At 38.8% G+C, this 17324-nt stretch overlaps 2 protein-coding genes across 4 annotated transcripts in view; one reads left to right on the top strand and one right to left on the bottom strand.

The window, feature by feature from the left end:
• Positions 1-803: 803 nt before the first annotated feature.
• LOC111867407 (nucleolar protein 56) lies at positions 804-10832 on the bottom strand. Of its 2 annotated transcripts, XM_023857234.2 has the most exons (11): positions 10745-10832; positions 10557-10609; positions 9563-9767; positions 6687-6854; positions 6034-6232; positions 5479-5666; positions 4489-4741; positions 3988-4136; positions 2523-2653; positions 1909-1996; positions 804-1271 (listed from the first exon to the last, which is right to left on the bottom strand). In XM_023857234.2, the coding sequence occupies exons 2-11, from the start codon at positions 10557-10559 to the stop codon at positions 1186-1188; spliced, it is 1470 nt and encodes a 489-aa protein (XP_023713002.1). In that variant the 5' UTR covers positions 10560-10609; positions 10745-10832; the 3' UTR covers positions 804-1185. The 2 variants fall into 2 exon arrangements, with proteins under 2 accessions (XP_023713002.1, XP_023713001.1); XM_023857233.2 differs by having other exon boundaries at positions 10557-10771.
• Positions 10833-10926: 94 nt separating this feature from the next.
• LOC111867406 (fidgetin-like protein 1) overlaps positions 10927-17324 on the top strand; it is a 23404-nt gene continuing 17006 nt past the window's right edge. The window contains exons 1-6 of one of the 2 annotated variants that reach the window (XM_033752678.1): positions 10927-11194; positions 11814-11950; positions 14247-14495; positions 15332-15475; positions 15802-15953; positions 16234-16403. In XM_033752678.1, the coding sequence (XP_033608569.1) occupies positions 11061-11194; positions 11814-11950; positions 14247-14495; positions 15332-15475; positions 15802-15953; positions 16234-16403 (986 nt within the window). In that variant the 5' untranslated portion in view covers positions 10927-11060. Of the gene's footprint in view, positions 11195-11813; positions 11951-14246; positions 14496-15331; positions 15476-15774; positions 15954-16233; positions 16404-17324 lie in introns of both variants that reach the window. The other variant, XM_033752677.1, reaches the window with a different exon arrangement.

Genomic DNA, 17324 nt, shown 5'->3' with positions numbered 1-17324 from the left:
GGTTCCTCTGAAATGTTGGTGTCTACCAGGCTGCACAGTGTCAAATCCCAGAATACGGTAATCTTGATGTTTAATTACACTTAAATATGTAATGCACACTGACAGGTAAACTGTACATGTTAGGGTTAAGATTCTAAGACCAATTATTTCCTATAAACATGAACTATGATAACTCAGTGAAGTGACAGCCTACATGCTGAATAACCAGGATCTAATGCCAGGCACGGACATGGAGAATTCTATCAGTTCAGAATGCCTCTGAGCTTATCTTCTCCTATCTGCTTGTACATCAAATTCCTTGCCTGGTGTATGGCAAATTGCATATAGCACCTGACCTTTCCTACCCTGTCAGAAACCTACCAACAATATTTCTATACAGGTCTAAAACCGGCCACCAACTTTATAAATGTAAGCCACATTAAGGAAGGGTAAGGTAAAGCTGTCCCTGTGCTTAATTAATTATGCACTACACCATGAAGGTGTATGGGGGAGTGGAAGTATAGATCCACATTTTCTTGACCTCAGCAACAGCTGGAGGTGAGTGGTCAGCTTCATGACCCAGCTGCTTTACCACTGGGGAAAGAGCCCCCAGTACCCATTGGATAGGAGGTTGGGTGGACCCCAGAGCCGGTGTGGATGACATGGAGAAGAGAAAATTCTTGATCCTACCAGACTCAAACTCCAATCTCTTGGTCGTCCAGCCAACAGCCAGTTATTATACCGACTGAGCTATAGTGGCTCAATGTATGCCATATTATGATTGCATTAGCTTTGTTCTTTACGTTCTCTGACATCTCTTCTAGTAGTATTTTTCCATCCAGAGGCCTTTTTTTAAAAAGAGAAAAGTTTTGCATGAATTACTTTGTAGCCCATAGCAATGATAAGAAACAGTTAACTTCCCTCAAACTTGTCAGTAAATGGTTACTATCACACTGATCACTTTCCTCCATCCATAAAAGATCAGTAGGCTCATTAATAGTGCTGAAGGCAAGATTCAAACTGGATGTCTACTGAATACAAGTGCAGTGGTACCACCAGAGCAACTGGCTTGGTTCTATGGAGAAACATGTCCCTGTCACGAATTAAATCCTGTGTGTCCAACCCAACACCAATCACCAACTTTCTGTATATTTTTCTTTCTTCAGTTCTCAACAAAGATTTTGCTTCATATTAGAAAATCAGTCATCAGTCTTTTTGCTTAGCCTTCTTCTTCTTCTTCTTTTTCACAGACTCCACAGTTTCTTCTTGGGTTGTGTTTATGGTATCATCACCTGGAACACAGAGAAAACATTAGCTATTACTTCCCTGGCCTCACCATGAATTGTTCCGTGTGATTGTCGGTGTCCCATTATAGTGACACAAACACAACTTAATACAAGCGCTATGGCTGGTACCAACTAACAAGCAACACAATGTACTATACACCTGACCACACACCAAGACGCTACATTCCAAACTTGGTAGTACCCACACTGACGTAAGCTGATACGACTGCTCCCCCAGCCCCACGAGAGATGGTATGACCCCTCTACTACAGCTAGGGTTCCGAGAAACTAACAGTAGCTGCAGAGAGAAAATCACACATTCCCTCAGATTACCCTCAAATAACCACAATGTAGAACAAACAAAAGTCTGTTCTTTCCTCTAAACATTGACGTCACACCCGATGCCATCTAGTGACAGAAATGCTTTACCAACTGATTAACAATTAGCTGATCTGATTGTTTCATTTCCAAAATACAGTTCTTAAGATTACGGCCACTATGACCAGTATGCCAACCCACTTAGTATGAAAGATGTTAAAAATGGTGTATTCACAACCAGTTACAAGGGAGGAACATTGGCAGTAGGGTATGGAAAATTATGAACAAGCAAGTTAAGAGTTTAAATATATATTCTGAGAACTACCGTTTTCATCAGTTCCTTCTTTCAAAACGTCACTGTTTCTCTTCTTGGCCTTCTTTTCCTTCTTCTTCTTCTTCTTCTTTGCAGCAGCCTGAAAATAAAACAGGCAGTGATCATACCTCAGTCTCATTCTAACATTTTAATTTCAAAAATCTATGACATGTAGAATGAGACTCGCACAGCGTGATATAGCTGCAAGGAAAATTGAGCAATGTTTCAGAAGACACTGAGTGGCATAAAAACTACCAATTTAATGAAAATGTCTATATAATTTCAGTTTTATTTAAGATTTATATATCTTTAGGAACTGCTGTAAAATCAGTTTGCATTTATGACAACAACAATTTTCCAAGTTTTCAACATTCATTTAATTAAACTGCGCTGAAATCTGACATCATTGAACACCATTTGTTCTGTTATAACACGAGTATGAGAGCAGACAGGACTCCACATTTGGTGCTAGAAGAACTCTGGGCAATGGGACTAGCAGTGGGGTGTGGCCAGTAAGGTTTTGAAGTACAGGAGTCCTTGATCTATCCATTCAGTAGATTTCAGATCCTTTAAGAGCAGGGAATTTCTTGACCCTGCACCTTGCAGCGTGTTAGTTTGATTCCTACCTGCTGAGCTTCTTCAACAGCTTCCTTCATCACGTCTATGTTTTTACGTGGAATCTCACCAGTTTCGTAATACTTCAGCCTGTCCTCTACTTGCTGTCGTAGTTTCTCACCAAACACATTTGTCAGTTGATCTGCAAAATATGAAGCGTGCAAAGACAAGGAAAGATAACAGAATACATCCTCCACTACCATTTCAAGAAGTCAAAGACTTAAAGATTGAATTAAGTATGTATTGGGAAGTGGAAGTACAGCTCCACACATTCTTAACTTTGGAATTTGATTGAGGAGAGTGGTCAGCTTCATGACCTTGCTGCTTTAGTGCCCAGATAACAGCCTGTGGTAAACATGGGAGGGCTCCACACCTCGCCTGGTTGGTATGGAGCTGCTTGGAATCTGCATTCTGATCCCTCAGTTGTCCAGGACACAGCCCAGTTATTATAGCAACTGAGCAAACCCAGCTCCCACAGTTGGGTATAATTATATATCTTGATATGACAGGTGAAGTATAGCTCAACTTGCTACCTGCTACCTGACTGTTAGCTTCTTGCATGGCAAATTCTTAAACCCTGAAGATGGAATCAGTATTTTGCTTCGAAACAATGGGCTCTCTCTGATCTACACAGCATTGCAACCGAAAAGACTACTATTGATAGTAACCCTGGGAAAACCTCAAATCCAGTAAAATTAATTGGTTTGACCATCTGAAGCAAAAGAATTGAAGATAAATTATCATAGCTGGGACCAAATGAAATCTGAACGGCTCAGAAAAAGCAAAGAACATGGCTGATGGACCATGTGTGAACACACACTAAGAAAGGTAAGACACAGACTGATGTAACAGGCTTGAAACTGGGGGGGGGACATAATGAAGCACTCTCCTACCCCAGGCTTGGCTATAACAAAGAGAGCATCAAGTCGCAAGGACATAAGAAACTGGTAAAAAAAATTGTTTTCTTTCTTTCTTTCTTTTTAAATTCGCTTGGTGGGGGGTGGAGTCCAGCTGGGTCCACTCGGCACGGCGGCCACTGACTGGCGTATTGTACCTGCCCCAGTTGATTATGATGATGGAGAATCTGGTGGAATGTAGAATGGAATGAAACCAAAGTACCTGGAGAAAACCCGCCCCAACGCCACTTTGTCCACCATAAATCCCACATGACCAGACCCGGGATCGAACCCGGGCTGCCACAGTGGGAAGCCAGCGACTAACCGCTTGAGCCATGGCGCGGCCCCAAAAACTAGTAAGAATAAACATCATATGGACCTGCATGTGAACCCACAAGTAGATGTGTATAACCTAACAGAGGTAAATGCTTATGTGTGGCATATAACAAATGTTGCTATGCAACCTTGCCATTTAGTTTATTAATCAGACACTTTGGAGATCTGACAGACTGGCATTAAACTGCAGTCACTCACATCCTCTTTCCAATATGAGCAATCACATTACTGAAAAGAAACTCACCTGAGAAGCAATCAATCCTTGATGCGATGGAACACTTGTTGGCTAAGTACCTTGAGATGCGTCCCTTATTCTTGATTCCAGCACGCCCAATAAAGGTTGAGTGGAAGAGTAAACCATACTTTGGTGTGTTGCTACGAGTCTTCAGAGCCCTAATGCAGAATAACAGGATTATTGGAAGAGGGAGAAGATTAAAGCAATATTTAACAAAATAGGTTAGAAACAAACAGCAATGGAAGGAATGTTTAAAGATAATAAAAGAGGAAATCAGTAATTAAGCAAAGATTAGACAGGGGAAGATGGAAAGCAAAGGAAGGAAAGACAAAAGAAAAGGAACAAAGGAGATATGTATGCAAACATGTTTGAGACAGAAAAATGAAGTGGGAAAAAGGGGGGGGGGAGATGACAACATTACTGGCATAGTTCACCATGAAGTATAACCAACTGGTACAAAATTCATTTTTTTCTGACACACACAGTTTCTACAAACAGCATAAGTCTTGCCTGAAGAGAGCCTTCTCTGCTCCCAAAATCTGGACTGTGGAGGCTGGATACTTTGCCAAGTTAGTAAGTGACCCTGCATGTGCAATTAGGCGGGCACCCACTTGGTCTCCGATCAGAGTGGCCAGGTTGGGTGCCACGCCAGCCATTTTACTTCGAAGATATTCAGCTAGCTGGCGCCTGTAGTCAGCCAGCGCAACAACTCGTGAGGCAAACATCTCAATATTTAGCAGATCAATGGGTGAAATATCCATACCTGAAACAAGTGATCAATATTACTGCACAAAGCAAGGTGCTTGAAGAACAGACGGTGGGGCGGGGATTGTTTCAATGTGACAAGAAGTATTAAAACTGTGACACTGGCAGATGTACCAAGGGAGGATTTAATTCAGTATTTCAAGACGAAGTCAAATGACATATCTGTTCAACAAAGTACCATTTCATCTGTTGCCTTCAGATCAAATTTACTACATACGAAGGGGTTTGCAGATCGAAATGTCTGTACAACACTGTTTCAAGATGATACTAGTAACCTGACATTATTCCACTAAAGTAATAACTTGACACATCTAAAATAAGCAAACAATAATGCAGTAAGAGCAGTGATCGCAAGGACATCAACAATAAAGACAAAGCAATGTTTCTTTTCTTAGGTTATTAATGAAACTTTCAGAATTGAGACAGTACAGCACAGGTTGTTAGATGAATGAAAATGAACTGGAAAGGAAGTGGTCCTGGCCTAATCAAGGTACTGCCTACAGGGACATAAGGAAAATCACAAAAGAATTTCGTCAGAGCAGCCAGGATCTTGGCTGAGATTCAAACCGGGTATCTGCCAAGTACAAGTCAAGATCATTACTTCTTGATGAACCTGTTTGGTACAAACAAAATAACATGAACATTCTTGATGAACCTGTTTGGTACAAACAAAATGACATAAACAGTCTCTCATCAAAGACCTCATCATCACCACATGCAGAGTGTTCTACATACCCATTGATGATTTTGAGGCATCAAGAATTGCCTGTGCTTTGGCACTGTCCATCACAATTTCTTCCAGTCCTTCAAGTTTGTCCTCAGTCAGCTCCTTGCGGTTCTTTATGAAGCGTGCTACTTTGGCAAACATGTAATTTTCTGGCACTATCTTCACTAGTTCTGGAAAGTGATACGAGTACCATTCACTGCAAACAAATCAACATTAAGTAATGATCACAAAACAATAATTCTTTTAACCCTAGAGGTGGCAACTGACAATATTTCACCAGCCAAGTCTGCTCTGAAAGCGTAAGCTTTTATCGGTTTCTTTCAATTTTCTAAATAAGAAGACAATCTTGCTTGGCATATCAGCAATTTGTGCTGCCATTTCTAAGGCCAATATTCAGTAATATTCTTAATGTAAATCATACCAGTATCTACAGATGTTTTTCTTTAAACCTGCATTTAACTGTGAACCACAAATTAGTCCTAAAAGTAGATAACCTGAATGACTAAACTGATTCATAACAGACTGAACTGTGGTCCAGTGAACATAAATTATGACACATTTACCGAATGCGCATTGAGAATGTGTTGATGTCCTTATCGAGCTGGTCCAGGAGGGCAATGCTCTGGATAATCATATTGTCAACACGATTCACGTTGAATTTAACTTTTGCCCTGGAGTAGCTGTGCCCCAGACCAAGTTGTGCTGTTCCTGAAGACTTTGATGTGAAGCCTTTCACCAGTTTATGGAAATGATACCTTATACCTGGGTACAATTTATAAAAACCAGACATTAAAACATTCTTACATGGGCTCTTCGAAGTCCAGTTAACTACCACTTTCTGTAGTATATACCAGTAAGACTGAAACGGGTGTACTCCATCATACAGTATACAAAAACAGCATCTGTTGAAGTTTATGGTTGCTTGTAGCCTGTTTATGAAATCTGATCAATGATTTATTAAGTAATACAGTCATAACTATATGTGCCACTTGATTTAACATTCAAGAAGCATGTTCATGTATTTCATTTCACTGTCAGTACAAGGAGCAATTATTTTTGTCCCTCTGTATTCTTCTACAGTGAATGAATAAATATAAATAATCCACCATATTATTATTTCAGACTGCTGTTCTATCACAACAATATAACGGTTAAATGCCAAGAAATTCACAGACATAATCACATAAACTATTTGTGGCGTCATGTAATCACTTACCTCTGATAACTTCGGGTACAACACCCACATGCTGACAAACGATTCCTAATGCCTCATTAATACTTGCGCCAAGCTTCGGATCACTCACGCCAAGAATATCCTTGTTCTTTCCCTTAGGTTTTGGCAAGTGAGTTTCTAAAAACAGCTGTAGATCACCAGGCAAAATACCTGAAAAATTAAATATACACACCAAACAACATGTCTGAATTCCTTTGTTACTTACATGTACATATCCTTCTATATATAAACAAAAAAGTTTTGTGGGCATTCAGTCATTCATTCATTTATTCAGCATTCCATAAATCCTTACATGGTTAAACACCAATGGATATAGAAATAGTCAACATGAGTAAATGTGATCACATACTGCATCACAACTGTGCAATGTCATAACAGTTAGCCATATAAAAATATTAACAATACCCAATATGAACAAAAACCGTCATTTATAACAATCAAGCACTATCCACTACCACCCGTAACAAAATCAGAAACTTTAACTGTTGTCACTGTTGTAATATTTGTCCAGTGAATAAAATGAATTTAAAAATAGGAATCTTTTAACAGCAGACCTAAATTTTTTAATCTTATGAGCTTGGTCTATTATATTAAGTGGAAGTTTATTAAAAATTTTAATTCCAAAATAATAAGTTCCCTTTTGAAAGACAGTTAAGTTACACAAAGGATAATGGAGGTTATTACTATGTCTTGTGTTGATTGTATGAATCTCATTATTAGATAAAAACTGATCTTTGTTTTTGACCACACCTTCATTCAACAAATTCAGGTCACCATAGAAACAAATTGCAGAATGTAAATTATGCAGGTCACAAATGAGTCTTTTGTTTCCATGTATCACATCTGTTCTGTGATCATGAACATGTGAAGTGTAGTATACTACATAAAGAACTTGTCTTATAACTGACCATTTGTGCCTGATATCAGTGGGAGATTTTGAGCTCATATACGAGGGTCGATCAATAAGTACCCATGTTTGAAGACAGGTGGCGTTGCTGAGGGAAGCTGGCATTACCGTCGTGTATTGCCATCTGTCAAACGACACCATACTAAATTTCAGACTGATTCATACGTTAGTTTTTACTTGGCCTCCAGTTGCATCAGACGTGTTTCGTCTTTCTCGATACAATGGAAAAAGTGCAATATCGATCCGTAATTCGCTTTTTATTTTTGGATGGAAAAACATGCGAAGAAATAAGAGCGAAGTTGGATGCTGTCTATGGGGACCCTTCACCATCTATGACAACCGTGAGATATTGGTTCAATGAATTTAAACATGGTCGTACATCTGTTTTTGATGAGGAGTGGCCAGGCCGCCCGGCAGACGTCTTTACTGAGGAAATCGTTGAAAAGGTCCATGACATGATTCTCGCTGATCGCCGAACTAAAGTGCACGAAGTAGCAGAGGCTGTAGGTGTGTCGTACGGAATGGCAATCAATATTTTACATGATAACTTAAGTATGAGAAAGGTGTCGGCCCGATGGGTGCCACGATTGCTCACGGTGGACAACAAGAGGATACAGCTGTCAATGTCGAAGCAGTGTTTGGACCTCTTTAAGTGAAATTCGCAGGACTTTTTGCGTCACGTCGTCACCGCTGATGAAACCTGGATACATTATTATATGCCAGAGACCAAGCGACAGTCAAAACAATGGATTCTTCTGGGTGAATCTGCTCCGAAGAAGGCAAAGATGGTCCCATCAGCCGGAAAGTTCATGGGCACCATTTTTTGGGATTCGAAGGGAATAATCCTCATGGACTTTTTGCAGAAAGGAAGAACGATCACGGGGCAGTACTACAGTGAATTATTGGACTGATTCGATAAGAAACTGAAGACACGGCCCCATTTGGCTAAGAAAAAAGTGCTTTTTTCACCACTATAACGCACCAGCACATTCATCCGGAATTGTCGTAGCCAAATTGCATGAACTGCGCTACGAACTGCTGCTGCACCCACCGTACTCGCCCGACCTGTCTCCCTGCGACTTTTTTCTGTTCCCCAACATGAAAACATGGCTCAGGGGGGAAAAAAATCAGCTCAAATGAGGAGGTTATTGCCGAGACAGAAACGTATTTTGAAGAATTTGACAAATCGTATTTTTTGGAGGGGTTAAAGAAATGGCAGAAACGTTGGGAAAAGTGTATCGACCTCAAAGGAGATTACGTTGAAAAATAAAAAAAAAAAAATTGTGAAAAACTTGTGTCCTTATTCCTAACACGGGTACTTATTGATCGACATTTGTAAACTTTATTGTAATTATATACAACTGTGTTCAATGACTGTGTTATGTATAGTTCATATTATGATCACCTTGAGTTGTTCCAATAATTAATTGGAACATTTGTTCTGATATGTGACTTATTCTATATCCAATGGTTTGTGAATTTAATTCCCAACCTGTATCTGGATCTGCTTGAATCTGAAATAAACTGAATTGAATTGAATAACAACTGAATACAGAAATATTCAGCACAGCAAAGATGGTATCTTCTGGAATGTGAGACCCTGTAGTTTGGTAGGGGTCTTCCACTTTTAAGATGGAGGGCTCAAGCAGGTTCTGCTGAAATACTGGCTCTCATCAACCAGGGGAAACCCCTAGACTCCCACTGGATAGAAGCTTCAGTAGGCCTCAAAGCAAGTCTCAATATTTGTACAAAAGACACATTCCTAACCCTGCAGAGAATCTAAACCTGGTCATGTAGTCTATAATAAATCGTTTCACTGATTTAACAAAATGTACATAAAAAAGAATGAGAACAGTCCTGAGGTTCCAACCAAGTACCTACCACATGAAGAGACAAACTAATTATTTACTAACATCTTACACACTGCAAATATAAAAAACCAAATACCCACCTTCTGAGATACTATTCATGTTTTCCAGAGCACTCATTGCAGTTTTAAATGGTGAAAACCCAACGAGTTTCACAACTGAATTGAACCGGTTCAAGTCAGTGACAGAAGCCTCTACTTGTGGCAGCAACATTCCTGTTTCTTCAAATGCAATTACTTTAAACAGGGCATACCCTGCTGCATGCTCAAACAGGACAAAGAGCTGAGACTGAAACAAGATTGTGTGTGTATATATATTTATATATAGCACAAACTCTTTTGCACAGAAACTCCTTCATAGATGACAGTTGAACGAAAATATATACATAACATAGTTCTTAGCTTCCTATACTGTTGGGTTATGTTCTTGAATGGTGTAATACAATCAGGTTCATTTTCTCCTCATAAAAATTGTGCTATTACCTTAACAAGTGCGAAGTCTGAATCAAAACTAAAAAAAATCTTAATATATTCCAGTTGTCTGAGAAAAAAGGTTTTAAAGTAGATAACACTAGTCTTAAGTTTTTTTCATAAATAAAAAAATTGTTATATACGAATATCAAATTTCTACTGCTTCTTAGGTTATGTACATATTTAACAACCGTCCCTGCTTAACGCAATAAAACGTTCGTATTTTACTCACCATTGTATTGCAACGTTACAAAGTCTAAACTGATTATATCGTTAATATATAACTAAAATGTTTCTAGTTACTGCAGCTGTAATCGCAATGTACCAAGGCCATACGCTTAATCATTACATCCTCATTCAATCAAATTATCCATAAACATTATCACCAGTACAGGTAAAATAGGACATATGGAAGCCGGCGTGCAGAGACCTAATATGGATTTCACCTCACATAATATGAAATCTTAACTATTGTAATCTAATGTGAGCTATTATAACTTTATTCTCTTATTGTAATCAGCCAATGTACAGTAATTGACTTGTCCTATATCATGTAACAATGATCTATAGAAACGAAATAAATAAATAAACATTCCTACAAACTCACCATTTTACCACTTCGTTGACCTCGTTTACATGTAGGAAGACACCCTGCGACATCTGTTGTGAATTGAAGAAATGATACGTTAGCTGATTCCGAACGTTCCGAACAGTGAAAACATTGTAAAAGATGTGTGCATGATTGTCAGGTGATTAAGATAAAACTCTCCTACTTCAAAACCTTCAAAACTATACCTCAGTCAAGTCTGGAGGAGATGGTACCCTCTTTAATGACATACTCGCTCCTCATAAATATAAACATAATGTTTAGCAACCACGGATCACCTACAGTAGCATTTCAGCCGACATGTGTGGGACGAGAATTATTTCGTAGAATTCCGTTGAAGTTTAGAAGTTGCTGTGGTCGACGGTCTTTGGTCAATACTTACGCAAAACGTTTCCGCGCGTTTGGAATCAGGAATGTTGTGCTTAAGTGGTTACGTATCTTCTTAAAAATACTTATTAAAACATTTTGAGAAGTATTATTGATAAGTGTTAGTTCTGAGGCCACATGGCTTCATTTGAAGACAATTTTATGCATTATTATCAATGCCAGAAGTTTCAAGAAAGTGAATATAACCCGTTTGTTACTTGCTCCGTTAAAAGAAAATGTTTGTCGCAGTTACACGTAGCTTCTATAACACTGTGAGTTTTCATTCCAGCCAAACTGACTTTTATTTTATTGTCTTGTATTTGTAGCATGACAATGATGATCGATATGCACGAAGCTTTGCCGCCACTTGTATGCGTTCATGTTTAGCTTAACCACAGACTACCGCATAGAAGAATTCTGTAATACTGACTACTGATAAGCAGATATGTAGAATAAGTTATATTTCTAATAATTTAATATTATAATTTTAAATACTTATATTTTTTATTTCTAATAAGCTATATTTCTGATAAGTTAATATTATTGTCATTGTTTCTAATACTCCTATTATATTTCTAATAATTTAGTATTTACTGTCATTATTGTAATTCCTGTAATGTATAAGTTGGATGGACATATCTTGTATCAATGTATTTTGATCTTCAGGATGAATAAATGAATGAATGGATATAGCACTGTCATTGAAAATTATTGGTCCAATGCAGAATCTGTTATGACAGTAAATATCATAAGTAATGTAAATTACCTAAATGTCTTCTTGAGATAAGTGGCTGGAACTTAATGAACCTGGAAGACCACAATCTCAGTCTTCATCACTGTGAAAGTGTCAATTAAGCCATTTGAATGATTTTCAAGTGTCTCTGTTCACAGAACCAGTGACGAGGCTTCGTGTTTACTCCTTGAGGAAAAACTGCGATCATATTCTTCTTTGGTTGATGACAGGAGTGAAGGTGCTGTTAATAATTATGCAAAGTCATCTTTAGCCTTGGCTTCCCAATGTAAGAATGGTAAGGATGAGAGAGTCAGCAGCAGATAAGAGGATATTTGTGTAATTTTTACATGTGCTTGGCCTTGGACAAATTTCTAGTTGGCTGAAAGAAACTGAGGTTCATATGAAGCCTGTAATAGTAGTGGGGGTGGAGGGTGGCAAGGTGGAAACAGCAGCCTTAGTAGTGGCAGTAACTTATTTTTGTTGTAAGATAAAGTTCCAGTAGAATTACTTTTAAACTGTTCCTGTTTCAACACAACAACCATCAAAACTCACACACTTCAATGTGCAATAATGAGTTTACTGGTCTTATAGAATTACATCACACTACACGTTTTGACCACAAGATCAATAAACTTATTGCACAGTGAAATGTGTGTGAGTTTTCATGATTGTTGTGTTGAGACAGGAACAATTTGAAAACAGTTTTATGGAATACGAGTAACACAACAGGATGTATTGCTTGAAGATTAAATTGCCATGAAGACATGGAGTGGAGGTATAGCTCCACCATTCTTGACCTAGGCACTAGATGGAGGTGAGTGGTCAGTTTCATGCCCCAGCTGCTTAAACCCTGGGGAAGTTTCCCCCAGTACCCATTGGATAGGAGGCTGGGTAGGTGTAAGACCTTATCTGGATGTTGTGGAGAAAAGAAAAATTTTGCCCCTCCTGGGATTCAAAGTCCAGTCATTCAGCCCATAGCCCATTTGTTTGTTGTACTTTATTGGATTTTTATCCTTGTCTTTCTTCTTTAATTTGTTCATTCATTTCCTATTTTGTTTTTATCTATGATTTGTTTAATAATGCTTGCAACATCTCAGATTATGTAACATCATGTATTACTAAGGGCATTCCATATATAATGCCTCCTATTTTTTTTTTAAAGAAAACTGCAACAGATCCAGAAATCATAATAACGCAGTTAAATAGAGGAAGATTTCAGCTACTTACAGCTATTTTTCCACATATTCACCACCATTCGTTATGCACTTTTGCCATCAATGAACAAGAGCCTGTATGCTGCGCCCATAAAAGTCTGCACCAGCAGAGGCTAGCCACTTTTTTACAGCTGCAATGACAGCATCGTTGTCTGGAAAATGGTGCCCACGTAGTCCGTCTTTCGTAGGCCCAAAGATATGAAAGTCTGAAGGTGCTAATCGGGTCTATAAGGTGGATGTGGTAGGACAGGCCAGCCAAACTTTGCAATGTGTTCGGTGGTCGCCAAACTGGTATGTGGTCTAGCGTTATCGTGTTGCAAGCGAAAGGTTGTCTGCTTCTCTGGCCTGACTCGGGAAATATGGGCTTTCAGCTTAGTCAGCGTCATCTTGTAGCGTTCAGAATTGACAGTCCCTGATCGTTATCTGCTGATCTGTTTGGATGAGGCGCTGTTCATTGTGAGGAGTGGCAGCTGAGCAGGGACGCCCATGGCGTGGCTTGTCGTGAACTTCACTTTCGGCACTGTTGAAACGCACTACCCACCGATTCACTGTGCTGACATCCACTGTATTTTCTCCGTACACCTTTAGCAAGTGTCGATGGATGTCAATGGGTACAATTTGTTTGGCAGTGAGAAATTCAATAACACATTTCTCTTTCATACACACTTCTATATCAGACGCCATTTTGGTAGACTGCTCTGCTGTCGCTATCTGTCGCACGACAGCCAAATTAACAGTACATTGGCGGGAAGGTTCGACGTTTACTACAAGACCACCAACATCCAGCTCAGATGTTACATATTAACACAAAAAAATAGGCATTATATACGGAACACACCACGTAGAATAAGTGAACAGTGATATGAAAAGACTGTGGAAGGAAGGAGTTATCAACTGATCTGACATACTATCCCAGCATTTGCCTGGAATGCATGAGGTAAAGCACAAAAATTCTCAATCAGGCTAGCTGGTGTCGGGGCCAAGATTTTAACCTTGGACTTCCTGAATGTTAAACAGAAGAGTTAATCAGTTGATCATATCATTATTTCTTCTTCCTTTCACTTGCAGACCTTTTCATAGAAGGGAGGGTAATATAAAAATGACTCTTGGAAAAGTAGTTTATAATGGTTTTGGGTTTAGGATAGGGTCCTGTTGTGGGTTTTGTGAATGTTGTGAAGAACCCTTGAGTGTCATAAAGGAGCAGAGTCTTGACTTTTCGAATGGCAGTCAACGGCTCAATGAAGTAAGGTTTTGTTGATTCACAGCAATCCCACATTTTCCCAAAATGAAATCTTGCTACTTAGAAATGTTCATGTCAGTCTGTTTGCTGGATGCCTAGTAACTTGTTTTAATTCCACAGAATTCTTGTTTTTATAGATCCCCAGCAATGGAAGAGCAACTTGATGGATGCTGGTGACACCATTTCAAAGTTTCTGCATCCACTAAATTGTGACCTGGTTAGTGATACCACACCAAGTAGATGCTCCAGTTGGGATATTACAGAAGAAAATGTTTCAATGCTGCTGTCTGCAAGAACTCGAAACTATATCGCTGCTTTGGATGGAATACAAACATCAGATGCACCATCAGTTTTTGCAACCAGGGCTGATCAGCAAATTTCCAAAGGCACTACTGAAGATAACACATATAAGCAACTTGCACTTTTATATTTAGAGAATATCATCCATCATGAAATCTCTATATATTCTGCATTTGAGTTTGCCCATTACAGTTTCATGGTCGCAGTAATGTGTTCACAACCGTAATTATTTGTCATACCAGAACAATTACCCATCCCTCATGCAGATATACCTACTTTATTTGTCAATATCACATTGAAGTTTATAAATTAAAGTTCACTCGTGTAATTAGAGGATTCAAATCTCATGCAGAAACCATGCCACAGTACTTGCACATGACCTGACGGTGGTGGATCTATCCACTGAATCCATGGCTGCCAATAAAGGGCAAAGCTCTCTGTGCAGAATGTGACAGCTTCTGTGCACTCATCTGTGATTTTACTGTTCTTTTTTGCAGCTAAAAATGCCTGGGTTTGATCCCTTTCTTGCACTTGATCTTGATAGTTTTACTGACTCTCATCTTCCAAACTGCAATTTCTTTTTCGTGTGTAAAGGAAATCTGTCTCCTGTTAAAAGAAACAATAAAGTGCTGTCCACATCAGTTTCCTGTGAGCCTTGCACTCACTAGATCTACTGCGGAAATGAACTCAGTAGCGTCCGACCAGTACTTGCGTGGCAGGAATCCGTGTAGATAACATAGACCCTAAGCTGTGTATTACTCCATTCTCTCTAAAGGCTACTACAAATTATGAAAGCATTTTTTATTCTTTTATAATAAAACAGAGCAGAGTTTATGCACACTGTCCCGTCCTCTCCCTGCAATCCACTCAGCAAAAGCTGTTTTCAGGCAAGAAGTGAGTTATATCAATTATATTGCTTTAGGTTACATTCCTGTGGGACTGACCGCAGCAAATCAACACAAGATGAATGGTTCCAAATGGCAAGAACATAGTGATCCACATGTTTCTGATCATTTGCATGCAACAGGCAGCAACAAAGGCTTTGCATCCAGACCAGAACAAAAAGGTATTCTGTCTGTGAAGTCACAGATATTAATCACCTACTGTACATTACAACATTGTTTCTCTACTTTTGCCATGGCAAAGCACTAGTTTAGTATCTGACAGCATGAGAGATCATGCCATTGTACCTTGGACTTATGACATACTCTGCTCCTGAATATGGTTTTAGGTTGAAAAATAAATCAGGTTCATTATGTAAGTAAATAAATAAATATGACATGGGACATACCAAGTCAGAGTCATATGTAGAATAATGAGTGATTGTTCATTTTTTGGTTAATATTTTGTGTGATGATTGATTAGAGCTGAGGATGATGGATAATGCTCCAGTGTACAGGGATCAGGGCTGTGAAAATGCTTCATTGTTCAAGAGATGTAAGCAAAGCAGTGGTTACAGTCAGCATCAAGTTCCAGCATCAGTAGAGATTGATACCAGCAGGCAGCAATCTTCAAATATTTTTCATACAGCCAGAGATGAAATGGTGAGATACTGTACTTTTAAATAATACTAAAAAATGTGGAGTATGAAGGCACTGGACTCATACTGTAGGCCAAGGGAACTTAAAACATCACTAAAATTTAAACTTCCCAAGTATAGTAGATGCTTATAATGATGATGAAACAACAAGTTCTTGGAAGATCAGACCTATTCCTGTCTAAATGCGGAGGTTTGTGTAGTGTTGCTAATCCAGACTGTGTTGGCAGGTTTGTTCTGGAACAAATCCCTGAATTATAATATGGCAGTTTCATTTATATTTATAGAATCTTCAAAATCTGAAGAGATGGCGCAGTAGTGGAAACAGTGGTGCCAACTGTTATGCCCCTGAAGGTGGAGCTGGGTACAGCTTTGGCGGCCAACAAAAGAGATCACTGGGTACAAGACGAGGTGTCATGAACAAGTTTGTACCTCCCACAAGACCCAACATGGAAGGGTGAGTTTATGAAATACACATTGCAACACAATGCCTCTCCAAAATTTTACTTTGGTAGAAGTGAAGGTTTAATTCTGTAAGTAAAGAAGTCTGCGCAAACACACACACACACTCACTAAGGATTGAACTCAGAACCCTCTGAGCAAGAGTCAGTGTCGGCTGTAAACCACCAGGCCCCTTATTGCTCATATTATTTATTTATTTATTTATTTACTTCATATCCATGGATCATTATACATGATATAGGACAAGTCAAATACTTTACAATACTTGTACAATAAATAAGAATAATAATAATGTAATAAATAATTACATTATTTTATATCTTAAGGAAGTCGATTTTCACAAGTGTTATTTATATCTTACATAAGTTGTTTGTATTTTCGTAAGTGTACAGTAGGCCTAACCTACAAGAAGTGTGTTATTTTATATCTTAGTAAGTTGATTTGTACTATTGCAAGTGTACCAGTGGGCCTAACCTAAAATAAGTGTATCATTGTATATAGTGGGCTTTAAAAGATTTGTGCCAGCATATACTCTTGTAAGTCCTAATCACAAATTAGACTCTTTAAATATATCTGTTAGTTAGTACTGAATTATAAGTTAACATAAGTGGTAATAATGTCCACAAGGGGTAACGACTTATCAGGTAAATGTGGGGCCTGCAGAAGGAAGGTTAGCCAGGGGACAGGATGTGAGGACTGTGGCCTGTGGTTTCATTGGGAGTGTTCTGGCACCAATAGTGATTTGGCCATATTACCTTGGTACTGCAACTCCTGTGTGCAAGCCAAGGTAATAAAGAAACAAGAGGAGACTATCTTGAGTTTGAAAAGGGAGCTGGAACTTGCAAGAACTGAGATTGACCTCTTAAAAGGGGAATTAAATTTAGTAGATAATTGTCCTGAAGAATTTAGGACTGTG

The sequence above is a fragment of the Cryptotermes secundus genome, unplaced genomic scaffold, assembly GCF_002891405.2.
Source record: "Cryptotermes secundus unplaced genomic scaffold, Csec_1.0 scaffold423, whole genome shotgun sequence".
In the NCBI taxonomy this organism is placed as follows: domain Eukaryota; kingdom Metazoa; phylum Arthropoda; class Insecta; order Blattodea; family Kalotermitidae; genus Cryptotermes; species Cryptotermes secundus.
The sequence above is the reverse complement of the archived record's forward strand: the minus strand, read 5'-3'. Positions and strand labels throughout refer to the sequence as shown.